General features: G+C 51.4%; 1 protein-coding gene across 1 annotated transcript in view; it reads left to right on the top strand.

Annotated features, from left to right (window-relative positions):
• Nucleotides 1-3,221: 3,221 nt before the first annotated feature.
• LOC139239059 (protein phosphatase 1 regulatory subunit 14A-like) overlaps nucleotides 3,222-26,591 on the top strand; it is a 29,586-nt gene continuing 6,216 nt past the window's right edge. Inside the window, exons 1-3 of the mRNA XM_070867565.1 lie at nucleotides 3,222-3,454; nucleotides 24,794-24,874; nucleotides 24,961-24,993. Of these exons, the coding sequence (XP_070723666.1) occupies nucleotides 3,293-3,454; nucleotides 24,794-24,874; nucleotides 24,961-24,993 (276 nt within the window). The 5' untranslated portion in view covers nucleotides 3,222-3,292. The remainder of the gene's footprint in view (nucleotides 3,455-24,793; nucleotides 24,875-24,960; nucleotides 24,994-26,591) is intronic.

The raw sequence follows: 26,591 nt of genomic DNA, 5'->3' as shown, positions 1-26,591 counted from the left end.
TTACTTATCCGGGAGCCAATGTCGGTCAGCGAGCATTGGGGGTGATATCCTAATCGATAGGTGGCTCGGTGTTAAATTCTGTTTAATAACCCGGCTGGGATGTTTTACGATGTTAAAATTGCTGCTGCCCTGCTCCAGGTGGATGTGATTTCATCCAATGCTGACTCTTATATCAGGCAATTACATATTTGAAGTTAAGCATCTATGCCCTTTTAAAGGGGCACAACCAATTAAATCTGTAACTTAAAAACTTTAAAGGAAACTTAACAAATTAAATTAAAATACTATTTTCATCCAACACTGACTCTTTTAAATGTTGGCAATTGCCAATTTAAAGTCAGCCATGTGACCCTTTTTAAAGGGACACCACCAATAAAGATTGTAATTTTTTTTTAAAACAACATTTTAAAGCAACCTTAACAAATTTAACTAAAATAATCTTTCCAGGTTGTGATAACACACTCCCCATCCCTGCAGTGTGGTCTTCATTGGTACCGTATTTCGGACGAGACGTTAAACCGAGGCGCTGTCTGCTCTGTCAGGCGGATGCATGACACCAACGTTCCCTGTAACTTTGTTTGGCAGGTGCGTGGTTTTCAGTGAAGAGCCGGCTATGAGGGGTGGGGGCGACGTCCCTGGAGGGCTGTGTGACTACGCAGGTTACACGGGACATTGCACGGCACGATTCAAAATTCTCCCCGGTATACAGGGGCCAATATTTATCCCTTAACCAACATCACTAAAAAACAGATGATCTGGGTCATTATCACATTACTGTGTGTGGGAGCTTGCTGTGCGCAAATTGGCGTTTTCCACATTACAACAGGGACTCCACACCAAAATCAAAGCACATGGTATTGGGGGTAATGTATTGACGTGGATAGAGAACTGGTTTGCAGACAGGAAGCAAAGTCGGAATAAACGGGTCCTTTTCAGAATGGCAGGCAGTGACTAGTGGGGTGCCGCAGGGTTCAATGCTGGGACCCCAGCTATTTACAATGTACATCAATGATTTGGATGAAGGAATTGGATGTAATATCTCCAAGTTTGCAGATGACACTAAGCTGGGTGGCGGTGTGAGCTGTGAGGAGGATGCTAAGAGGCTGCAGGGTGACTGGGACAGGTTAGGTGAGTGGGCAAATGCATGGCAGATGCCGTATAATGTGGATAAATGTGAGGTTATCCACTTTTGGGGCAAAAACAGGAAGACAGAATATTATCTGAATGGTGACAGATTGGGAAAAGGGGAGGTGCAACGAGACCTGGGTGTCATGATATATCAGTCATTGAAGGTTGGCCATGCAGGTACAGCAGGCGGTGAAGAAGGCAAATGGCATGTTGGCCTTCATAGCTAGAGGTTTTGAGTATAGGAGCAGGGAGGTCTTACTGCAGTTGTACAGGGCCTTGGTGAGGCCACACCTGGAATATTGTGTTCAGTTTTGGTCTCCTAATCTGAGGAAGGACGTTCTTGCTATTGAGAGAGTACAGCGAAGGTTCACCAGACTGATTCCCGGGATGGCAGGACTGACATATGGGGAGAGACTGGATCGACTGGGCTTGTATCCACTGGAGTTTAGAAGAATGAGAGGGGATCTCATAGAAATATATAAAATTCTGATGGGATTGGACAGGTTAGAGGCAGGAAGAATGTTCCCATTGCTGGGGAGTTCCAGAACCAGGGGTCACAGTCTAAGGATAAGGGGTAAGCCATTTAGGACCAAAATGAGAAGAAACTTCTTCACTCAGAGAGTTGTGAACCTGTGGAATTTTCTACCGCAGAAAGTTGTTGAGGCCAGTTCGTTAGATATATTCAAAAGGGAGTTAGATATGGCCCTTACGGCTAAAGGGATCAAGGGGTATGGAGAGAAAGCAGGAAAGGGGTACTGAGGTGAATGATCAGCCATGATCTTATTGAATGGTGGTGCAGGCTCGAAGGGCCAAATGGCCTACTCCTGCACCTATTTTCTATGTTTCGATGTAAAAAGTACTTCGTTGGCTGCAAAGTGCTTTGAGACATCCGGTGGTCGTGAAAGGCGCTATAGAAATGCAAGCCTTTCTTTCTTTCAGTGCATTCATCCATCGCTGACTCTTATATTTTAGGGTAATTGACAATTTAAAGTCAACCCTGTGCCCCCTTGTTAAAGGAGCAAGGGGCGGTCGGGTCGTTCAGCCCCAACCCCCCTCTTGGAGTGGAGTCCCTGTTGTAATGTGGGAAACGCCAATTTGCGCACAGCAAGCTCCCACACACAGTAACGTGATAATGACCCAGATCATCTGTTTTTTAGTGACTGCCTGCCTCTCCTCCGCGGTTACATCCGAGCCAGGGTGTCCCTGGAGATGGAGCACGCGGTGTCCACCGGTATGCTCGCGGCCTTCCGCGAGAGGTGGGCGCCGGAGGGACTGGAGCGCATCATCACCCCCGGCAACCACATTTTAATTTGATTTCATATGTTTTAAAGTTTAATTTGTTTTAATTGCCGGTTTTAGTGCCCCCATCCCTTTTATAGGGGGCACTTGTAATAATTTATGATTTTAAAGCCCCCAAAAAAACACAAAAAAAAACTACAAAAAAAAAACAAAATACATTTTTTTAAAAAGGGCAGTTGAAAAGTGTCTGGAGTGTCCCCCAGATCGGGGGGCACTTAAACTAATGTTTATTTTTGTCCCCAAAAGAGTTGTGAGCTCGAAGCTGATTGAGCAGTTGTAAGATGATACAAAAGAAATGTATTAGGCACTCGTTTGCAAAAGCACAACCAAGAATGTAAATTAAACCCAGATTAAAGGAAGACTGAACAAATTAAACTAAAATCTTGTTGCTAGTTGTCATAACGCAGTCCAGCGCCTGCACCCAACACTAACTCTCTCTTTGACCTGAGCACAGACAGACTCTGGAGGCGAGGGACGGTGTGAGTGTCCCTTTAAGAGTGAGGGTGGGTGGGGCGCTAGGACCCTGCAGGGCGGTGTGTGTGTTCCTTTAAGAATGAGGATGGGCGGGGCGCTAGGACCCTGCGGAGTGGTGTGTATGTCCCTTTAAGAGTGAGGGTGGGTGGGGCGCTAGAGCCCTGCGGCGTGGTGTGAGTGTCCCTTTAAGAGTGAGACTGGGCGGGGCGGTGTGAGTGTCCCTTTAAGAGTGAGACTGGGCGGGGCGGTGTGAGTGTCCCTTTAAGAGTGAGACTGGGCGGGGCGGTGTGAGTGTCCCTTTAAGTACGAGGCTAAGCGTGGCGCTAGGACCCTGCGGGAACCGGGGACCGGCGCAGTGAGCAGCGGCCGGTTGGCGGAGTTGCGGCGGAGGATGGCGGCGCAGCGGGCGGGCAGGAAGTGTCCGGGGCCGGGGCCACCCGTGGGCCGGAGGCAGGCTCGGGTGACGGTCCGCTATGACCGCGGGGAGCTGCGGCGGAGGCTGGAGCTGGAGAGCTGGACCGAGGAGCGTCTGAGGGGGCTGTACACCGGGCAGGTAATCCGGAGTGTGTTACTCCCGGAGTGTCCCGCTCCTGGAGTGTCCCAGTGTGTGTGTGTGTGTGTGTGTGTACTCCCGGAGTGTCCCGGTCCCAGAGTGTGTGTGTACTCCCGGAGTGTCCCGGTCCCAATGTGTGTGTGTACTCCCGGAGTGTCCCGGTCCCAATGTGTGTGTGTACTCCCGGAGTGTCCCGGTCCCAATGTGTGTGTGTACTCCCGGAGTGTCCCGGTCCCAATGTGTGTGTGTACTCCCGGAGTGTGTGTACTCCCGGCGTGTCCCGGTCCCAGTGTCTGTGTGTACTCCCGGAGTGTCCCGGTCCCAATGTGTGTGTGTGTACTCCCGGAGTGTCCCGGTCCCAATGTGTGTGTGTACTCCCGGAGTGTCCCGGTCCCAATGTGTGTGTGTACTCCCGGAGTGTGTGTACTCCCGGAGTGTCCCGGTCCCAGTGTGTGTGTGTGTACTCCCGGAGTGTCCCGGTCCCAGTGTGTGTGTGTGTACTCCCGGAGTGTCCCGGTCCCAGTGTGTGTGTGTGTACTCCCGGAGTGTCCCGGTCCCAGTGTGTGTGTGTGTACTCCCGGAGTGTCCCGGTCCCAGAGTGTCCCAGTGTGTGTGTGTGTGCTCCCAGAGTGTCCCGGTCCCAGAGTGTCCCAGTGTGTGTGTGTGTGTGTGTGTGTGTGCTCCCAGAGTATCCCGGTCCCAGAGTGTCCCAGTGTGTGTGTGTGTGCTCCCAGAGTGTCCCGGTCCCAGAGTGTCCCAGTGTGTGTGTGTGTGTGTGCTCCGAGTGTCCCAGTGTGTGTGTGTGTGCTCCCGGAGTGTCCCGGTCCCAGAGTGTCCCAGTGTGTGTGTGTGTGTGTACTCCCGGAGTGTCCCAGTCCCGGAGTGTGTATGTGTGCTCCCGGAGTGTCCCAGTCCCGGAGTGTCCCAGTCCCAGAGTGTGTGTGTGGGTACTCCCGGAGTGTCCCGGAGCTGGATATAGGAGTGAGTGCGGCGGCTTATTCCGGGCAGGCGGGTCTGCACCAAGTGTTGCTCACTCCCGGAGTGTGCGAACCCTGTGTGTCTCAGTCCCACTCCAGGAGTCGGACACCGGACTGACTTCAGGTCTATCCCACTCCCGGAGTGTGGCAGTCCCGGAGTACCCAGTCCCAGGGCTAGACCGAGGAGTGAGTGAGGGGGCTGTACACCGGCCGCTGGGTCTTGACCCGGAGTAACCACTCCGAGTGCTGAACCAGGTCTATCCCAGTCCCGGAGTGTGTGAACCCGGAGCAGCCGGGTCCCGAGGGCCTCCCACTCCCGGAGCAGTTATCTCCAGGAGCGTGTCCCGAGTGTGCTGGGACTCTCAGTCTACCGCGTGTGCTCCAATCCCTGACAGAAAGACTTGCATTTCTATAGCGCCTTTCGCCTCTACCAGACGTTCCAAAGCGTTTTACAGCCAATGAAGTACTTTTGGAGTGTAGTCACTGTTGTAATGTGGGAAATGCGGCAGCCAATTTCTGCACAGCAAGCTCCCACACACAGCAATGTGATAATGACCAGATAATCTGTTTTAGTGATTGGGGAATAAATATTGGTCCCAGGACACCGGGGAGAACTTCCCCTGCTCCTCTTTGAAATAGTGCCACGGAATCTTTTACATCCACCTGAGTAGATGGGGCCTCGGTTTAATGTCTCATCTGAAAGACTGCCCCTCCGACAGTGTGGCACCCCCGCCCCGGGCGTGTTCAATCTCTGAAGTAAACTCTCTGCCTTCTGACTGGGGGTGAGGCTGATGCCAAGATTGTATAATGTCCGAGTGATCTGGTAATGCCGGCTCTGGTTCCACAGCTCGGCACGGAACGGGTTAGGTTGGACCTCGGTTCCCTGTTTGCTCTGAGACTTGGCGTGGCCCTTTCCCAGTGTGGGGTGCCAACCAGCATCATTACACTCGCCCCTGTCTCTGGCTGAACATGGAGAGCAGAGATGTTTCATCAAATAAGGTTATTGTTGCTGTGAGGCTGATCAGTGACACGCAGATACAGCTCAGTAGTTCACTGAGCGAGTTGTTAGTAACCCTTGCAACAAGGACAATGTGCACTGGGAATCTGTAGCCATTATGTGGTGCCCTGCCACTGATTCTCGTGGGCAGGGTTTTTGGGACGAGGCTGTTGGTGGCACTGGAAATGCCCCAAATCATTTTTTTTAATTTAAAAAGTGTGCTTTTTCTTAAAACTAAAGTGTGCCTTGAAGAATTTAACCACCTGCCACGTTGTGCCACTCCGACCCAAATCTCGGCGCCTCCAGGTTGGCGATGTGGTTGGGATTGTGGACGTCAAAGTGCCTTCTCCCTGTTGTCTCCAGCCAGTAGCTTCTCTCAGGGCGGGAGAGGGGGAGGGAGAGGGGGAGGGGGAGGGGGAGGGGGAGACGAGGGGAGGGAGAATGGAAAGAAAGAAAGGTAGGTTTTGGTCACGAATTATTAATCTCTAGAAGCCAATTGTTGGGGGACTTGATGGCACATCGGTGCAGACATTGACCTTTCATCCCTCGGTTCAAATGGCATGTCCCCTCTCTCGGTTGACTGATTGTCATAACAGCATCTTGCATTTATGTAGTGCCTTTAACATTGTAAAATATGCCACAGTTGCTTCACAGGAGCATTATGCGACTTAAATTGACAGCGCGCCCGCAAAAAGAGCTATTTGAACAGGCAACCAAAAGCTTGGTTAAAGTGGCAGATTTTAAGGAGAGTTTTAAACGTGGGGCGAGAGGGATGGAGAGGGATGGAGAGGTTTAGGGAGGGAATTCCAGAGCTTGGGGCCCAGGCAACTGAAGGCACGGCCACCAATGGTGGAGCGATGAAAATCGGGGAATGCACAAGAGGGCAGAACTGGAGGAGCACAGAGATTTCGGGGTTGTAGGGCTGGAGGAGGTTAGAGATAGGGAGTGGTGTAGGGCTGGAGGGGGTTACAGAGATAGGGAAGGGTGTCGGGACTGGAGGAGGTTAGAGATAGGGAGTGGTGTAGGGCTGGAGGGGGTTACAGATGGGGAGGGGTTTAGAGGCTGGAGGAGGTTAGAGATGGGAAGGGGTGTCGGGGCTGGAGGAGGTTACAGATGGGGAGGGGTGTAGGGGCTGGAGGAGGTTACAGATGGGGAGTGGTGTAGGGCTGGAGGAGGTTACAGATGGGGAGGGGTGTCGGGGCTGGAGGGGGTTAGAGAGATAGGGAGGGGTGTAGGGGTGGGAGGAGATTAGTGATTGGGAGGGGCGAGGAGCCAATGGAGATATTTGAAAACGAGGTTGAGAACACAATGGGAAGGACGCTGACTATTAAACGATGTCACGGGGCCATGCTAGAATGTGTGTGTAGGCGTTTGCTGCGGGTGACATCAGGCTTAAGTGTGGGGCCCCCCGTGACGGAATACCCTGCTGCCGCTCAGTTCTTTCCCATGAAGGTTAGCTTTCTGGGTGAGGATTCGGTGGGCGGGAAACACCCCTACTGCGCACCAGCGTGAGGAAATTGCTCCCGGCGAGGAAGATGGGGACGATCTTTGCACAACCCAAGCCTTGGGCAACTGAAACTGAAGGCTAACTCATGCTGGGCCACTGACTTTCGGGTTTTCAATCTCTCTCATTTTCTTGTGACGTGATGTGGTGCTGAGTAATTGAGTTAACAATTTACCATATGTACATTCGACTGTGGAAGGCCTCGTAGCTGAGCCTGATTGTATTTGCCTGATATAAGTGCGCTGTCACCCCACTGGTGGCCTCCACCATTGGTGGCCGTGCCTTCAGCTGCCTGGGCCCCAAGCTCTGGAACTCCCTCCCTAAACCTCTGTGCGCCTCTACCCCTCTTTCCTCCTTCAAGACACTCCTTAAAACCGACCTCTTTGACTAAACCTGCATTAATTTCTCCCTATGCGGCTCGGTGTCAAATTTTTTGTCTCCTAACACTCCTGTGAAGTGCCTTGCGATGTTTCACTGTGTTAAAGGCGATATATAAATGCAGGTGGTTGTTGTCAGATATCATGTTCCCACAGTCATTATCTAAGGTCATGAGGAATAAAAGCCCATTGCTGGGAATATTGATTCCGGCAGGGAGACTGAGTTTTCGAATCACTCAACGTATCGATTTCCGCATTTGCTGTCTGGCGGACTGACTCCGGAAGCAATAGAGATGAAAGCAGTCAATTACCATGCTGTCTCACATCTTCATCATGGGCAATTCCTCGGAATTGCAGAAGACTTGCTTCCACTCTCAAAATGAGTCCTTGGGTGGCTGAACAGTCCAATACGAGAGCCACAGTCTCTGTCACAGGTAGGACAGACAGTGGTTGAAGGAAGGGGAGGGTGGGACTGGTTTGCCGCACGCTCCTTCCGCTGCCTGCGCTTGGTTTCTGCACGCTCTCGGCGACGAGACTCGAGGTGCTCAGCGCCCTCCCGGATGCACTTCCTCCACTTAGGGCGGTCTTTGGCCAGAGACTCCCAGGTGTCGGTGGGGATGTTGCACTTTAACAGGGAGGCTTTGAGGCTGTCCCCTGTAGCGTTTCCTCTACCCACCTTGGGCTCGTTTGCCGTGTCGGAGTTCCGAGTAGAGCGCTTGCTTTGGGAGTCTCTTGTCTGGCATGCAGATAATGTGGCCCGCCCAGCGGAGCTGATCGAGTGTGGTCAGTGCTTCAATGCCGGGGATGTTGGCCTGGTCGAGGACGCTAACGTTGGTGCGTCTGTCCTCCCGGGGGATTTGCAGGATCTTGCGGAGACATCGTTGGTGGTATTTCTCCAGTGACTTGAGGTGTCTGCTGTACATGGTCCATGTCTGGATGTCTTGCGAAGCTTTCGATAACTGGCTTGCGATGGGAAGATGCTGCAACGAGTTTTGGCTTTGACTGCATCCCGAGCAGGGCTGACACACTGTCCCAGGTCTGGCACGGGCCCACTGCAGGGTGGAGTCGGTGGCTGAGCCCCGATCAAGGATCGCGCACATACAGTTCCGCCGCCTGGCTGCTGGCTGAATTGTAAGGTCAATGGGCAGCTGGGTGAGGCAGTCAGTGTTATCAAAGAAAAAATAATAGGACACTCAGAAATGTAGAGGGACAAAGGGACCTTGGAGTGCAGGTCCACAGATCCCTGAAGGTAGCAGGCCAGGGAGATACGCTGGTTACGAAGGCATACGGAATACTTGTATTCTATGCCTCGACTAATAAAGGCAAGAGCAGGGGGGGTTATGCTTGAACTGTATACAACACTGGTTAGACCACAGCTGGAGTACTGCGTGCAGTTCTGGTCACCACGTTTACAGGAAAGATGTGATTGCACGAGAGAGGGTACAGAGGAGATTTATCAGGATGTTGCCTGGACTGGAGGCTTTTAGCTATGAGGAAAAATTGGATAGGCTGGGGTTGTTTTCTTTGGAACAGAGGAGGCTGAGGGGAGACCTTTATTGAGGTGTATAAAATTGAGTGGATTAGATAGGTCCTTCCTATTCACTCTATTTCTCTTGGCAGAGGGGTCAACAACTAGGGGGCATAGATTTAAAATAATTGGGGGGCGGTTTAGAGGGGAAATTTCTTTACCCAGAGGGTGGTGGGCGTCTGGAACTCACGGCCTGAAAGGGCAGTAGAGGTAGAAACCCTCACCACATTTAAAAAGTACCTGGATGTGCACCTGAAGTGCTATAACCTACAGGGCTACGGACCCAGAGCTGGAAAGTGGGATTAGGCTGGGTAGCTCTTGGTCGGCCGGTGTGGACATGATGGGCCGAATGGCCTCCTTCCGTGCTGTAAATTTCTGTGGTTCTATGAAAGGAAGCCTTGCATTTATACAGCCCCTTTCACACCCTCGGGATGTTCCAATTCTATGTTCTCGAGAGCTGTATAGAACCTCCCCAAACCTCTCTACCCCTCTCTCCTCCTTTAAGACGCTCCTTAAAACTGACCTCTTTGAACATGCTTTTGGTCACCTGCGCTAATTTCTCCTTGTGCGGCTTGGTGTCAGAAGTTTTAATCGCATAACACTCCTGTGAAGCACCTTGGGATGTTTCACTGCATTAAAGGCGCTCTCTAAATACCAGTTGTTGACCACAGGAATCGGATGTTGAGTAAACCTGGGTGGGAGAATTGTGAAGGGAGGGGCAAGTGACTTTAGCATGGTCTACCCCCCCCCCACCCAATGTGTGCAAGATTATAAGGGTGTAACGTAATGTTTGGAATGTTCTGTATACTGATCGCTTGGCTCTTGGTCTGTTTGTTCAGACCCCTTGCTCCTTGTACTGTGCTGCCAGAGAGGCCATCTGTTGTTTAAATAACATCAAGCGCAAAGGAAATGATCTAGTGGCTGTAAACAGATGCTGCACTCCATATTCTGACGAGGGGTCATTGACCTGAAACGTTGACTCCGCTTCTTCTCCAGATACTGCCCGACCTGCTGAGATCGCCAGCGGTTTCTGTTTTTATTGCAGATTCCAACCTCCGCAGCATTTTGCTGTTGTGTTGTGCGTTACGTGTCCCCGTGGGCCGCTTGCTCCGGAGTCCGAAAGTTGGGCTTTCGAGCGGAGCTGGCCTGAGGGAGGGCGGCCATGTTGGAGGTGCCACCCTTCGGTTCAAAGGTTGAACTGAGCCCCCCGTAAGATTTAGGGTCACCAGTCACATGCAGATCACTAAAGGGTCTTCGAAGTCATAAGGCATTTTATTAAGGGAGTGATAGTTCAAGTATAGTCAAACACAAAACCCAATCAGGATAGGCATACGACCATGACAAGTAGCTGGTACTAGTCCCGATTGGACAGACGGCTGGTGGTACGGACAGTTTTTATCTTCACCGTCTGTCCTGAAACACCACCTGAATCTTTCTTTTCTACTCCTTTTTAGGGGTGGGCCTGGTGTAGGATATGGACAGGACTATTTAACCAATGACGTGTTGAGTTCTTTGTCTCAACTCTTGGGTGAGATCCTCCTCTTCACATCCTCCCAAGGTTGGAGTCAGACAGGCTGTTCTTGGCCTTACAATGCCGTTATCAGTTATTTATGTTCACGCTGTTCCAGTCGCTTTAGCTATTGTACCATGGAGTGCATCTTCAATTCCAACACCAGTCTGAAGAGACTTTTTGATCTCGTTATTTCTTCCAATTCACGATTTCTTACAAACCCATCAGACTCTTCGCAAGATAGGTACACGTGAGGCAGGTTTCTCCATTCCTCACCCAAACTTACACTTCCTCCCTCGTGGCATTCAATTGTTTCTTCAATTCTTTGAGGAGTCTCTCCTTCAATACCCGACTGGAGAGTCTGTTCCACTTGTTAATTCCTGAGATGAAGGGGTTGTCTTATGAGGAAAGGTTGAGCAGGTTGGGCCTGTACTCATTGGGGTTTAGAAGAATGAGAGTTGATCTTATTGAAAGGTATAAGATTCTGAGGGGGCTCGACAGGGTAGATGCAGAGAGGATGTTTCCCCTCGTGGGGGAATTTAGAGCTCGGGGGCATAGTCTCAGAATAAGGGGCCGCCCATTTAAAACTGATGAGGAGGAATTTCTTCTGAGGGTGGTGAATCTGTGGAATTCTCTGCCCCAGAGAGCTGTGGAGACTGGGTCATTGAATATATTTAAGGTGGAGATAGACAGATTTTTGAGCGATAAGGGAGTGAAGGGTTATGGGGAGCGGGCGGGGAAGTGGAGCTGAGTCCATGGTCAGATCAGCCATGATCTTATTGAATGGCGGAGCAGGCTCGAGGGGCCGAATGGCCGACTCCTGCTCCTAATTCTTATATTTTTATTGTGTGCGAATGTTGTGACATTAGTTCTAAATTTGCATTTTGCTATTTTGAACCTGTCTAAAGTCCTACACTCATTTAGTTTCCAGGTTCTGCTTCCCTTAACCGACACCTAAAAACAGATGATCTGGTCATTATCACATTGCTGTTTGTGGGAGCTTGCTGTGCACAAATTGGCTGCTGCATTTCCTACATTATAACAGTGACTACACTCCAAAAGTACTTCATTGGCTGTAAAGTGCTTTGTGACATCCTGAGGCTATGAAAGGCGCTATATAAATGCAAGTCTGCCTTTTGTATAGTGCTCCCTATTGTTGCTGTGTGTTACACTCGCCGTATCCCACGGTTACCGGGGATGGTGTTCAACCATTCCACACTCGCACTGTCGGTCGTGCCTGGGTCTAACCTCAATCAGCCCAGTATTGGGCTGTAAACAGTCCCACGCGGGTCGTCCCAGCTCCCTTCCTCGCCTTAACAGGAAAACCCCAATCGCTCCCCGATTGGCAGAGAGGCTTTGGCCTTCAATGGTCGATGAGCCTGAGACATCGCCGGAGCTCTCCAACCTGCCCAAAGGTCCCACGCAGCGGGATACGGCCCACAGGAAGCCCCTCGCCCGCGGTGTTGCTGAGCAACGTGGGCCGGGAGTGGGGCTCATTTCCCCAATCATTCTGCTGCCCCGTCACTGGGGACCTTGCCCCGTGGGGGCAGGGTGAGGGGGTGACACTGTGGGGTGAGGGTGAGTCTTTGTGTGTGAGGGGATAACTCTGGGACATTGGGTGTGTGAGGGGATAACGTGGGGACACAGTGGGTCAGACACCAATCTTTCCCCTCTGGGATGTGGGGTCGCATCCAGCACAGACTGAGGGGCAATTTCCCCTGAATTTCTTCTCCAGCCTAAGATTTACTGTTAGCAATATTACAGTACAGAAGTGGAAGACTTGCATCTATATAACACCTTTCACGACCACCGGATGTCTCAAAGCGCTTTACAGCCAATGAAGTACTTTTGGAGTGTAGTCACTGTTGTAATGTGGGAAATTCAGCAGCCAATTTGTGCACAGCAAGCTCCCACAAACAGCAATGTGATAATGACCCAGATAATCTGTTTTTAGGTTGAGGCATAGATATTGGCCCCAGGACACTGGGGAGAACTCCCCTGCTCTTCTAAATTGTGCCGTGGGATCTTTTACATCCACCCGAGAGCAGATGGGGCCTCATCCGAAAGACGGCCCCTCCGACGGTGCGGTACGGCGCTCCCTCAGTCCTGCCCCGGAGTGTCGGCCTAGATTTATTTGCTCAAGTCTGAGTCTCTGGAGTGGGACTTGAACCCACAGCCTTCTGACTCAGACAAGAGGAGGCCATTCAGCCCATCTTGAGCATCCCTGATTATAATCGCTCCACCATCGGTGGCCGTGCCTTCTGTTGTCTGGGCCCCAAGCTCTGGAACTCCCTCCCTAAACCTCTCCGCCTCTCTGCCTCTCTCCTCCTTCAAGACGCTCCTTAAAACCGACCTCTTTGACCGAGCTTCCTGCCCTAATTTCTCCTTATGTGGCTCGGTGTAAAATGTTTATCTCCTAACACGCCTTGGGATGTTTCATTGTTAAAGGTGCTATATAAATACAAGTTGTTGTTGTTGTAGTAGTTAAAGTAAACCAATTGTCAGGGACAGTTCTGACGGCACGTTGGTGTTTGCTAATATCACCAACAATAATTTCTTGTCTGCTATTACAACAACAACTTGCCTCAATCAAAGTAAAACGTCACATTGTGCTTCTCCGGAGCGATTATCAAACAAAATTTGACACCGAGTCACAGAAGGAGATATTGGGACAGGGGACCAAAGCTTGGTCAGAGAGAGAGGTTTTAAGGAACATCTTGAAGGAGGAGAGAGAGGCGGAGAGGTTTAGGGAGGGAGTTCCAGAGCTTGGGGCCCAGGCAGCTGAAGGCACGGCCACCGATGGTGGAGCGATGGGAATCGGCCATGGGCACGAGACCAGAATTAAAGAAGCGCAGAGATCTTGGAGGGGTGTAGGGGCTGGAGGAGGTTAAAGATAGGGAGGGGTGTAGGGGCTGGAGAAGGTTACAGGGATAGGGAGGGGTGTAGAGGCTGGAGGGGGTTACAGAGATAGGGAGGGGTGTAGAGGCTGGAGGGGGTTACAGAGATAGGGAGGGGGTTACAGAGATAGGGAGGGGCGTAGGGGCTGGAGGAGGTTAGAGATGGGGAGGGGTGTATGGCTGGGGGAGGGTGTTACAGAGATGGGGAGGGGTGTAGGGGCTGGAGGGGGTTACAGAGATGGGGAGGGGTGTATGGCTGGAGGGGGTTAGAGATAGGGAGGGGTGTAGGGGCTGGAGGAGGTTGGAGATAGGGAGGGGTGTATGGCTGGAGGAGGTTAGAGATGGGGAGGGGTGTACGGGTGGGAGGGGGTTACAGAGATGGGGAGGGGTGTAGGGGCTGGAGGGGGTTACAGAGATGGGGAGGGGTGTACGGCTGGAAGGGGTTAGAGATAGGGAGGGGTGTACGGCTGGAGGAGGTTAGAGATGGGGAGGGGTGTAGGGTGGGAGGGGGTTACAGAGATGGGGAGGGGTGTAGGGGCTGGAGGGGGTTACAGAGATGGGGAGGGGTGTACGGTTGGAAGAGGTTAGAGATAGGGAGGGGTGTAGGGGCTGGAGGAGGTTAGAGATAGGGAGGGGTGTACGGCTGGAGGAGGTTACAGAGATGGGGAGGGGTGTACGGCTGGAAGGGGTTAGAGATAGGGAGGGGTGTAGGGGCTAGAGGGGGTTAGAGATAGGGAGGGGTGTAGGGGCTGGAGGAGGTTAGAGATAGGGAGGGGTGTAGGGGCTAGAGGGGGTTACAGAGATGGGGAGGGGTGTAGGGGTGGGAGGGGGTTACAGAGATGGGGAGGGGTGTAGGGGCTAGAGGGGGTTACAGAGATGGGGAGGGGTGTAGGGGTGGAAGGGGTTAGAGAGATAGGGAGGGGTGTAGGGGCTGGAGGGGAGGATGCGGGCCATGGAGAAATAAAAGATGTGAATTGTAAAATCGAAGCACTGCTGGACCAGGGTCCAATGTAGGTCGGGGGGCGATGAGTGAGCGGGACTCGGTGCATCTATTAGAGGACATTTGTTCTCCTACTGGCATGCTGTGTTTATCGATTGTCGGAGACGGAATAATGTATGAGGGCTGGAGCCGGGGGGGGGGGGGGCTGTCTCCTTGGAGCCAGCTGTTATTCGAGCCAATGACACGGGCTGAATACATTGCGGCTACTCTGTCTCCGCAGAAATGCTTCCTCTCTTCGCTTGACCGCTGTCTGTGTGCTGGGCTGAGGGTTACGGATGATGCCGGTCTGGGCTGTTAGGCCCCCCCCCCACTCCTCCCCCTCCATGGGCACTGAAGTGATGTCTTTAAAATCAGAACAAAGGGCAGGATGACACATGGGCGGGAGTTGAGGCGTTGCAATTGTTCTGTGGGGGAGTGGTCCACGTGATTTGTGGTCCTAATCTCTTGGCAGTCCCGATAATTGAAGAACAATGGCCTAATTTTGAGTGCAGCTGGCTGGAACTGATAACGTGATTAAATTTTAACTTCCGACGCTAACCCAGTGGTTTAAATTGTCACAAACCCCAGCTCAAGCCATCGTGCAAAAGAACTCGCCCACTCGTCTTCAAAAAAGTAGTCTTGGAATCTTTGACATCCACCTGAGCGGGCAGACTGGGCCCTTGGTTTAATGTCTCGTCCGAAAGACGGCCCCTCTGGTGGTGCGGTGTCCCTCGGGGCGGCCCCAGGAGTGTCGGCCTGGGATTTGTGCTCCAGTCTCTCAACCCTCGACCTTGTGACTCCGAGTGGCTATATAAATGCAAGACTTTCTTTCTATTGACGTGTCGGCGCAGCCCCCGGTAAATGAGGGAGCCGGGGACAGAGGTTGGAGGTGAGCCGCACTCTCTCGGATCCCTCACCGTTAGACTAAAAGTCACCTACGTCCGAAGCCATAATCCCGAGGAAAGGCAATGTCCCACTCTCCCGATGGCTCCCTGGACAGCCAGGTGTGGCCTTGTGCCGTTAGACCAAGGAGTCAAATGGAGATTTGGAGTATGCCCATGCTGAGTTATTAAATGAGTTCTGCGATGTGGGCGTCGCTGGCAAGGCCGGCATTTATTGCCCCTTGAGAAGGTGGTGGTGAGCCGCCTTCTTGAACCGCTGCAGTCCGTGTGGTGAAGGTGCTCCCACAGTGCTGTTAGGGAGGGAGTTCCAGGATTGGGACCCAGCGACGATGAAGGAACGGCCGATATATTTCCCAGTCGGGATGGTGTGTGACTGGGAGGGGAACGTGGAGGGGGTGGTGTTCCCATGGACCTGCTGCCCTTGTCCTTCTAGGGGGCAGAGGTCGCGGGTTTGGGAGGTGCTGCCGAAGAAGCCTTGGCGAGTTGCTGCAGTGCATCTTGTAGATGGTACACACTGCAGATCAGCAAGGCCTGAAGGGTTAAATTATGAGGACGGGTTGCATGGACTGGCCCTGCATTCCTTCGAGTTTAGATTAAGGGGGGATCTGATCGAGGTATTTAAGATGATTAAAAATTGATGGGGTGGATCGAGAGAAACTATTTCCTCGGGTGGGGGGAGACCAGAACAAGGGGGCGTCACCTTAAAATTCAAGCCAGGCTGTTCAGGGGTGATGTCAAGAACCATTTCTTCACACACACACACACACACACACACACACACATGTGGGAATCCCATGGAGGCCGGGAGGGGTTCAGTTGAAATTTTCAAGACTGACGTTGATGGAATTTTATTGTGCAAGGCTATTGAAGATTATGGAACCAAGGCAGGCGGAGGTTAAGCTGCAGATTATCCGCGATCTAACAGCTTGCCAGAGCAGGCTCGAGGAGTTGAATGGCCCCCTCCTGTTCCTTAGTCCCTCGCTGGGGGAGTAGTTGAAGGACTATAATTGTCCTGTGCCGGGATTCCCTGCTCCGTATGATTCAGGTATTTTATGACTTGACTTGAACCCTCGATCAGATTAAGCTCCGTATAATTGTGGGCCAGTCCATATAGTGAATTGCCCGTCGCAATGGGGCGGTACCTTCCTCTTATAGAGGGTGGTCTGTGTGCAGTTCCCAGAAGTAGCAACACTACGTGACAGAAACCGGCACCAAATTGTCAACAGCAAAGTTCCCGTCAACTTTGTTTTTTAAAAAAAAAAAATTTAAAATACTGGGTTCTTGGCCGGTAAACAATCCTTGCGACACAAGCGGCCTCAGGATCCATCTCTGAGCTGCCCTGCAGAGAGTTGCCCCATTGTGCATCTACTGGATCAGAGTGTCTCCCGGCCAAACATTAAAGACACACTAGCTCGTATGTTGGCTTCCAGCGAGGGAGAAGGCTGCCTCTGCTTCCCGCCCATTGCTGGGCTCCAGAATCCTGAACAAATCTAGAAATCCTGTTTAATAACCGTGTCAGCCGTGGCTCAGTGGGCAGCACCCCTGCCTCCTGAGTCACGAGGTTGTGGGTTCAAGTCCCACTCCAGAGACTTGAGTGCCAGCATAATCCAAGCTGGCAATCCAAGCTGGCACTCCCAGTGCGGGGCCCGGGGAGCCCCCCCACCCCGGGCTGTCGGAGGGGCGGGGCCGGGGGGAGCCCCGGGCTGTCGGAGGGGCGGGGCCAGGGGGGACCCCCGGGCTGTCGGCGGGGCGGGGCCTGGGGAGCCTCACCCCCTGGGCTGTCGGAGGGGCGGGGCCAGGGGAGCCCCCCGGGCTGTCGGAGGGGCGGGGCCGTGGGAGCCCTGGGCTGTCGGAGGGGCGGTGCTGTCTTTGTTAACTTTGTGAATCTTTGTAATTCTCTACCCCAGAGAGCTGTGGAGGCTGAGTCATTGAGTATATTCAAGGCTGAGATTGATACTGGGGGAATCGAGGGATATGGGGATTGGGCAGGAAAGTGGAGTTGAGCTCGAAGATCAGCCATGATCATCTTAAATGGCGGAGCAGGCTCGAGGGGCCGAATGGCCGACTCCTGCTCCTAATTCTTGTGTTCTTGTGTAAATGTGAACCTTTTCTATATCTGCGGTGAGAGGCACCAGCCTGACGTTAGTCTGTCCTATAAAACCGAGCTCCATTTTCCCCGAATGCAACCTTGTTCAAGAGCAATCGATATTCAAGATCAAATCTGGGATCATTTAAGCTGAAGTCATTCAGGGTGTGCCCCCACTCGTGGCTCCTGGTTCCAATCTTCCTCCCGCCCACCAGATAAAGTCCCATCTGTTTAAACTTGGATTGCACGCTGGCTCCAGTATATGTGTGCGTTGAAGCAGGAACATAGAGTGCAGATGAATTCATATTTTTGTCTAATTTTTTTTTAATCCAACCTCTACGCCAGTAACAGTTGACACCTCTGCTGGCTATTCATTCCGGGGGGGGGGGGGGGGATGGGGATGGGGGATGGGGGATGGGGGATGTGAGTGGTGTTCCAGCTGAGCCTAAACTCTCCTGTCATCCTGGTGTTGCAAGTAGGAAGCCAGCCAATAGTCCATCGGTCTTTATTAGTGTTTTGAGCCAAGGCACTCATATCATGTGCGGTCGGAAACACATCGAGATCTGGAGGATTTGTGCCCCCAATACAAAACTGGGCACGGTCCAAATTACAGGGCCAGTTAGGGAAACTGGGAACAGTTCTGGAAATTTATGGAGAACCTTAGAAGGCTGATTTAACTGCAGTACTTATATGCTGTATTGAAAATTTCTGCTTGGGGTTTAAGTGTGATTTTTGGCACCTAAACCTTCCAGCACGAAAATGATTCAGAACCATCCCAGGTTTGCGTGTTGAGTCAGCCGAGACCACTTAGGATGGCCTTAGGAGAGCTTACACGGTATTTACAGCCCGTTGGGCCCACCGCTGTGCCGGGGTTTATGCTCCACACCAGCCCCCTCTCCATCTCACCCCATCCCCATATCCCTCTATTCCTTTCTCCCCCATGTGTTTATCCAGCTTCCCCTTAAATGCATCATATAAAGGAGTATGGTAGCGTAGTGGTTATGTCACTGGGCTAGTAACCCAGAGGTCTGGACTAATGATCCAGAGACATGAGTTCAATCCCACCACCGGCAGCTGGGGAATTTTAAATTTTGTTACATAAATCTGGAATGAAAAGCCAGTGTCAGTAATGGTGACCCTGAAACTATCGGATTGTCGTAAAAACCGATCGGGTTCACTGACGTCCCTTTAGGGAAGGACATCTGCTGCCCTTACCCGGTCTGGCCTATAGGTGACTCCAGACCCACAGCAATGTGATTGATCATTAACTGCTCTGAAATGGCCCAGCGAGACTTATTGTACCAAACTGCAGCGACAAAGTCAGCGCTGGGAGCACCTTCACCACACGGACTGCAGCGGTTCAAGAAGGAGCTCACCACCACCTTCTCAAGCGGCAATTAGGGATGGGCAATAAATGCCGGCCTTGCCAGCGACGCCCACATCCCATGAATTACTTAAAAAGGAAGACAGGTAATTTTTTTTTCTCTAAAAGATGTTCCTTTAAAGCCTCTCTCTTTGACCAAGCTCCTAATATCTCTTTATGTGGCTGTGTTGAATTTAATTTGCTAATCGCTCCTATGAAGTGCAAAGGCGCTATATAATTGCAAGTTGTTCTCATTGCTCTCAAAGCCATCTCACTTTCATATATATTTTATACATCTTGAATTGATTATCGTATAACTGGAATAGAGTAAAGAAAATCTGTAAACTGTTTGAGCCTTTATAATATTGGAAAGCCAATTGTCTCATCTGTTCTTCATTAACCCAAGTTCTAGTTAGTCCCACATCACTTGTGCCCGGGGGAAAACTGAACTACATTCTATCATCTGTATGTTTGTCGAATTTTAAGACATGAAAAGAGAAGATTGGATCATTGATGTTCGAATGTTAAAATGGTGTAACGCATTTAATCTCCTCTACTGATCAGACAACATTTGACTGAGCTACAGGAGGAGACATAAGCTTGGTCAAAGATGTAGGTTTTAAGGGACCTCATAAAGGAGGTAGAGAAGTGGAGAGGTTTAGGGAGGGAGTTCCAGAGCTTGGGGCCCAGGCAGCTGAAGGCACGGCCACCGATGGTGGAGCGATGGAAATCAGGGAATGGGCAAGAGGGCAGAATTGGAGGAGCGCCGAGATCTTGGCGGGGGGTCTGGAGAAGATTAGAGAGATAGGGAGGCAAGGCCATGGAGGGATTTGAAAATGCAGATGAGAATTTGACATTTGACAGGTTACCAAACCAGGAGCCAATGTAGGTCAGCGAGCACAGGGGAGATGGGTGAACGGGACTGGGTGAGAGTATTGAATGGTCGGGTCAGTTATAGATTAGGGTACTGATTAGCACTCTGGTGAGGTCAGTTAAGCAACTAGGCAGCATTCTGACTCTGGTATTGAGTGCGATGTGGATACTTGCCATTAACAGCGCGACGTCTGAAATGTGGCGTGTTCACAGACTATCTTTTAGATGGGATTATGGGATGGCTCATTTGAATACCATTCCCATTTAAAACTAAGCAATCGTTCGAGCAGAACTCCGTGACTTGCACTGCCTGAACTCTTGTTGTTACCCAGTCCTGGAGCAGTACAAGGGTGGAAGAGTTAACATGGGATATACGGCACAGAAACAGGCCATTGGGCCCAACCAGTCCATGCTGGTGTTTATGCTCCACTCGAGCCGCCTCCTGTCTTTCCTCATCTAACTCGATCAGCGCAACCCTCTATTCCCTTCTCCCTAATGTGCTTATCTAGCCTCCCCTTAAATGCATCGATACTATTCATTTCAACCAGTGGAGTGGGGGGGCGTTTAAATTTGAGTTTAATTCCAAGTCTAAAGCATCTCCGTTATCAAGATAGGCTGAAAGAGTTGGGACTCTCAATACCTTAGGACTGAGATGAGGAGAAACGACTTCACTCAAAGGGTGGTGAATCTTTGGAATTCTCTGCCCCAGAGGGCTGTGGAGACTCAGTTGGAGTATATTCAAGGCTGAGATCGATAGATTTTTGGATATTAAGGGAATCGAGGGATATGGGGATCGGGCGGGAAAGTGGAGTTGAGGTCGAAGATCAGCCGTGATCTCATTGAATGGCGGAGCAGGTTCAAGGGGCCGAATGGCCGACTCCTGCTCCTGCTCCTAATTCGTTCTTGGAGCAGCGTAGACTTGGGGTGCAACAAAAATATATTCCAGTGAAAAAGAAGGGCGGTAAGAGAAGGGATAACCAGCTGTGGATAACCAAGGAAATAAGGGAGAGTATCAAATTACAGCGTATAAGGTGGCCAAGGTTAGTGGGAAACTAAAAGATAGGGAAAATTTTAAACAGCAAAGAATGGCTAAAAAAGCAATAAAGAAAGGAAAGATAGATTACGAAGGTAAACTTGCGCAAAACATAAAAACAGATAGTAAAAGCTTTTACAGATATATAAAATGGAAAAGAGTGACTAAAGTAAATGTTGGTCCCTTAGAAGATGAGAAGGGGGATTTAACAATGGGAAATGTGGAAATGGCTGAGACTTTAAACAATTATTTTGCTTTGGTCTTCACAGTGGAAGACCCAAAAACCATGCCAAAAATTGCTGGTCATAGGAATGTGGGAAGGGAGGACCTTGAGACAATCACTATCACTAGGGAGGTAGTGCTGGACAGGCTAATGGGACACAAGGTAGACAAGTCCCCTGGTCCTGATGAAATGCATCCCAGGGTATTAAAAGAGATGGCGGAAGTTATAGCAGATGCATTTGTTATAATCTACCAAAATTCTCTGGACTCTGGGGAGGTACCAGTGGATTGGAAAGCAGCTAATGTAACGCCTCTGTTTAAAAAAAAAAGAGACAGACAAAAGGCAGGTAACTATAGGCCGGTTAGTTTAACATCTGTAGTGGGGAAAATGCTTGAAGCTATCATTAAGGAAGAAATAGCGGGACATCTAGATAGGAATAGTGCAATCAAGCAGACGCAGCATGGATTTATGAAGGGGAAATCACATTTAACTAATTTACTGGAATTCTTTGAGGATATAACGAGTATGGTGGATAGAGGTGTACTGATGGATGTGGTGTATTTAGATTTCCAAAAGGCATTCGATAAGGTGTCACACAAAAGGTTACTGCAGAAGATAAAGGTACGCGGAGTCGGAGGAAATGTATCCGCATGGATAGAGAATTGGCTGGCTAATAGAAAGCAGAGAGAGTCGGGATAAATGGGTCCTTTTCGGGTTGGAAATCGGTGGTTAGTGGTGTCCACAGGGATCAGTGCTGGGACCACAACTGTTTACAATATACATAGATGACCTGGAAGAGGGGACAGTGTAGTGTAACAAAATTTGCAGATGACACAGATTAGTGGGAAAGCGGGTTGTGTAGAGGACACAGGCTGCAAAGAGATTTAGATAGGTTAAGCGAATGGGCTAAGGTTTGGCAGATGGAATACAATGTCGGAAGTGTGAGGTCATCCACCTTGGGGGTGGGGGGGGGGGGGAGAAACAGTAAAAGGGAATATTATTTGAATGGGGAGAAATTACAACATGCTGCGGTGCAGAGGGACCTGGGGGTCCTTGTGCATGAAACTCTTTGAGTCTACCTATAAAACATAAAACATTAAACCGTGCCACCCGACCTGGATGACACACCAGACATTTACAAGGCCCTTTTTTTTTTTTTTTTTTTTGGCACTAAAATCATCTTTTTTCCCCAGTGCCCCCTATAAAAGGGAAGGGGACACTTAAAAACACCGGCAATTAAAACAAATTAAACTTTAAAACGTAAAATCAAATAAAAATTTGGTTGCCGGGCGTGATGTACTCCAGTCCCTCCAGTGCCCACCTCTCGCGGAAGGCCGCGAGCGTACCGGTGGACACCGCGTGCTCCATCTCCAAGGACACCCTGGACCGGATGTAAGAGCGGAAGAGAGGCAGGCAGTCAGGTTGAACGACCCCCTCGACCGCCCGCTGCCTGGACCGGCTGATGGCACCCTTGGCCGTGCCCAGGAGCAGTCCTACGAGGAGGCCTTCGGACCTGCCCGCTCCCCTCCGCACAGGGTGCCCAAAGATCAGGAGAGTGGGACTGAAGTGCAGCCAGAATTTCAGGAGCAGCCCCTTCAAATAATGGAACAGGGGCTGCAACCTCATGCACTCAATAAAAACATGGAACACCGGCTTAAAAATTTGTTGCACGGCACTGCTCCGTGCACCACCCTCCAGGCCAAGTCCCCGATGAATAGTGGGAGGACCCCTGCGTAGAGTGCCCTCCATCGGGGACCCCCGCCTCCTCCGGACGGTAAGATGGTACGCCATGGCGTGTCCGGACGGCCGGCGAGGATGGCAAAGTTGAGAGTGTGCAGGAGTAGCCCGTACAAGAAACCCCTCCGCGCGGAACTGAAAGGCACGGAGGGGATTTCCCCGAGGCGGCTCAAGTTGTGAGGTGCCGGCCCCCGAGGGAGGTTCCGGGGTTTGTCGCCGATGAGGAATTCCGTCCGGACGGGGGTCAGTTCGGACGGGATCTCCCCACGTGCTTGAGCCTTCTCGATGCACCTAACGGAGTCAGGGCCCAGAGCTGTTTTTAGCGACTCGATGGCATCGGCCGCGTGGCGGACGTTGGCAGAATTTAGGCGCCGCGCCAGCGTGTCTGGCGCCATCCAGCCCGCTCCTCCGCCATCGAGCAGGTCCCTGACCCTGGTCACCTCACCAGCCACAGCCCTCTCTTCCGACCGCCACATAAAACCTCGGTCGTGGAGGTACGGATTCCCGAGCAGCGGCTCCTGCAGGACAGCCGGCGGAGAGCTGCGCTTGGTGGAGACTTTGTTCCAGACCCTGATGAGGTCCCTGTAAAAGACAGGCAGCTCCCGGAGGGCGGTCCTGACACCCCCCAAGTTCACAAACAGGAGCTGCGTGTCGTAGTTGAGGTCGCGCTGCTGGCGGAAGAAATACGTCGCCAGAGCACACCACCTAGGAGGGGGCTCGACGTAAAGGTATCTCTGCAGGGTCTGAAGACGGAAAGTCACGAGCTGGGCGCTGACTCACACCAACGACTGACCGCCCTCCTCAAGCGGGAGACTCAAGACCGCAGCAGAGACCCAGTGCTTCCTGTTGTTCCAGAAGTCCACCAGCTTCTTCTGTATCTTGGCGACAAACGCAGGGGGAGGGGTCAAAGTGACCAGCCGGTACCACAACATTGCGGCCACCAGCTGGTTTATGACTAGCGCTCGACCCCTGTAGGACAGCACTCGGAGCAGTCCTGTCCAGCGCCCTAGGCGAGCGGCGACCTTGGCCTCCAGCTCCTGCCAGTTCGCCGGCCAAGCTCCCTCGTCGGGGCTAAGGTAGACTCCCAGATAGAGGAGATGGGTCGTGCTCCAGGCAAAAGGCCTGAGCTCCTCCGGCAGGGAGTCCACCCGCCACTGACCCACCAGGAGTCCGGAACATTTCTCCCAGTTGATCCTGGCGGAGGACGCGGCCGAGTAAATCTCCTGGCACTCACGCATGAATCCCAAAAAGTTAGTTTGCAGGTGCAGCAGGTAATCAGGAAGGCGAATGGAATGTTGGCCTTCATTGCGAGAGGGATGGCGTACAAAAGCAGGGAGGTCCTGCTGCAACTGTACAGGGTATTGGTGAGGCCGCACCTGGAGTACTGCGTGCAGTTTTGGTCACCTTAAAGAACGATATACTGGCTTTGGAGGGGGTACAGAGACGATTCACTAGGCTGATTCCGGAGATGAGGGGGTTACCTTATGATGATAGATTGAGTAGACTGGGTCTTTACTCGTTGGAGTTCAGAAGGATGAGGGGTGATCTTATAGAAACATTTAAAATAATGAAAGGGATAGACAAGATAGAGGCAGAGAGGTTGTTTCCACTGGTCAGGGAGACTAGAACTAGGGGGCACAGCCTCGAAATACTGGGGAGCCAATTTAAAACCGAGTTGAGAAGGAATTTCTTCTCCCAGAGGGTTGTGAATCTGTGGAATTCTCTGCCCAGGGAAGCAGTTGAGGCTAGCTCATTGAATGTATTCAAATCACAGATGGATAGATTTTTAACCAATAAGGGAATTAAGGGTTACGGGGAGCGGGCGGGTAAGTGGAGCTGAGTCCACGGCCAGATCAGACATGATCTTATTGAATGGCGGAGCAGGCTCGAGGGGCTAGATGGCCCACTCCTGTTCCTAATTCTTGTGTTCTTGTAATGAAGGGAATAGATGGTGTTCCAGCTGACTGTTTATTTCAATTAAATAGGTTCGGCAGGGCCAGGGGGCACAATGTTAAGTTGTTTGGGGCTAGATCGAGGTTAGATGTCAGGAGGTGGGTCTTTTCCCAGAGAATAGCAGAACCCTGGAACAAGCTGCTGTTTCGTGTGGTGGACGCAGACTCCCTGAACTCCCTCAAGCGAGAGCTGGGTTTGTTTCTGGCTGCGTTGGAGATTGCCCCTTACAGAGGGGGAGGTACTGCAGGGAATCCAAGGAGATCGCGTGGTTTGGGGTGGAGAGTGTCTATGTTGTGATACACACGGTATCAGGATTGTGTGGGACAGGCTGGATGGACCAAATGGTCTTCACCTGTCCCTCATTGTTCGTATGTTGATCATTTCTCTCTCTGCTCTGCAGGAGGACCAGATGCCCGAGGAGGTGAATATTGATGACCTGTTGGATCTGCAGACTGATGAGGAACGTGGAAGTAAATTGCAGGTCTGTCACTCGATCGGTCGCTCCTGGAGAAAATATTACATCCACCAATTGATTGAATCTCTAAAATGCAACTCTTTCTTTTACAGAGCCTGTTTGCGTCTTGCAGCCAAAACACGGATGTAAGTATTTCCGTGTCTTTCTCGAATGTGATATTTCCATTTGCGGCCTCGGATTTTTGGTTGGGGCACTTTGTCTGCTTTGGGTGCCTCACCTTGTTCTACCTGTGATGGAGCAAGGACCTCTGCTCATATATTAAATAGATGCCAAACTATGGGGGCAGTTCCTGGTCACGCAGCTGAATGCGTGAGCAGAATTATTTTATAGCTTTCACGTTGGTCCTCGACAACAACATTGTTGCTGGTACGAGGTACCTTGGGGTCATATTTGACCCTGAAATTAGCCACATAGCCGCAGCATAACTCAGACCGCCTATTTCCACCTCCGTAACATCGCCAGTCTCCGCCCCCTGCTTCAGCTCATCCGCTGCTGAAACCCTCATCCGCGCCCTTGTTACCTCCATACGTGACTATTCCAGCGCACTTCTGGCCGGCCTCCCACATTCTACCCGACGTAAACTAGAGGCAACCCAAAACTCTGCTGTCCCCGTGTCCTAACTCGGCTGCATCAAGTCCCGCTCACCCATCACCCCCCCCCCGCCCCCCCCCGTGCTCGCTGACCTACATTGGCTCCCGGTTATTATCATTATCATCATCATCATCATCATAGGCACTCCCTCAAAATCGAGGAAAGTGAGTTCTCTGGTGGCTGAACAGTCCGATACGAGAGCCGCAGACATTGGTCGAGGGAAGGGGTGGGCGGGGCTGGTTTGCCGCACGCTCCTTCCGCTGCCTGCGCCTGACCTCTTCACGCTCGCGGCGTTGAGACTCGAAGAGCTCCTGGTTAAGCACCACCTTGACGTCAAAAGTACGGAAAGGATGCAAGGTCCACTTATGGGAGGAATAACAGCTGAGCCTACAGGTATCTACAACAGACCTGAATTTGTAAGAAGCAGCCAAACTTTTATTTACTTTTTTTTTAAATTTCTGGTTGCATTTGTCCCTGAATTTTCATCAGTGCAGAAACCATAGGAAATCAGATTGCACCTTGTACTGCTTCCGGTCTGGTTCTGATCTTGGCAAATGGTGTCAATCCAGTTCTGACCATGATGCACAGCCCATTATCTAATTGTACAATAGTGGGACCCAGGGACCCAGCAATGGACCCCTTGTGATCTGAAACCTGTGGTACATACATACACTCCAGACCATGTCCAATCTTTTCGCAAGCAGTCCACAAAAACACCTGATTTCACATTTCCCTGTGGGCTGTGTGAATGAGCCTGGTGTCCTCGGGTAGACCTGCTCCTCCCTGAGGCTGTGATGAAAAGTCCGTTAATGTGATTCCCAAACCGAGGCAATGAGCCTTACCTTCCCTTCCCAATGTGGCAAGGCCTGAACCGTCAAGGTGTCTGTCATATGCCCATCCAGAGTCCCTCGGGGTGCTAGGGATATCTCCCGAGTTGGGGGGAGTGGGCGGGGAAGTGGACTCGAGTCCTTGATCGGGTCAGCCATGATGGTATTGCATAGCGGAGCTGGTTCGAGGGGCCGAATGGCCGACTCTGGCTCCTATTATGTTAGGAGTGTGCTCTATCAATCTCTAGCTGCAGCTTCTTCCTGCCCTTTGCTCCAGTTGGTTTCTTTCGAGCTTCTGAGTGAGT

The sequence above is a fragment of the Pristiophorus japonicus genome, chromosome 26 (genome assembly GCF_044704955.1).
Source record: "Pristiophorus japonicus isolate sPriJap1 chromosome 26, sPriJap1.hap1, whole genome shotgun sequence".
Taxonomy (NCBI): Eukaryota; Metazoa; Chordata; class Chondrichthyes; family Pristiophoridae; genus Pristiophorus; species Pristiophorus japonicus.
Note: the sequence above shows the minus strand (reverse complement) of the source record. Positions and strands in the feature narration are given on the sequence as shown.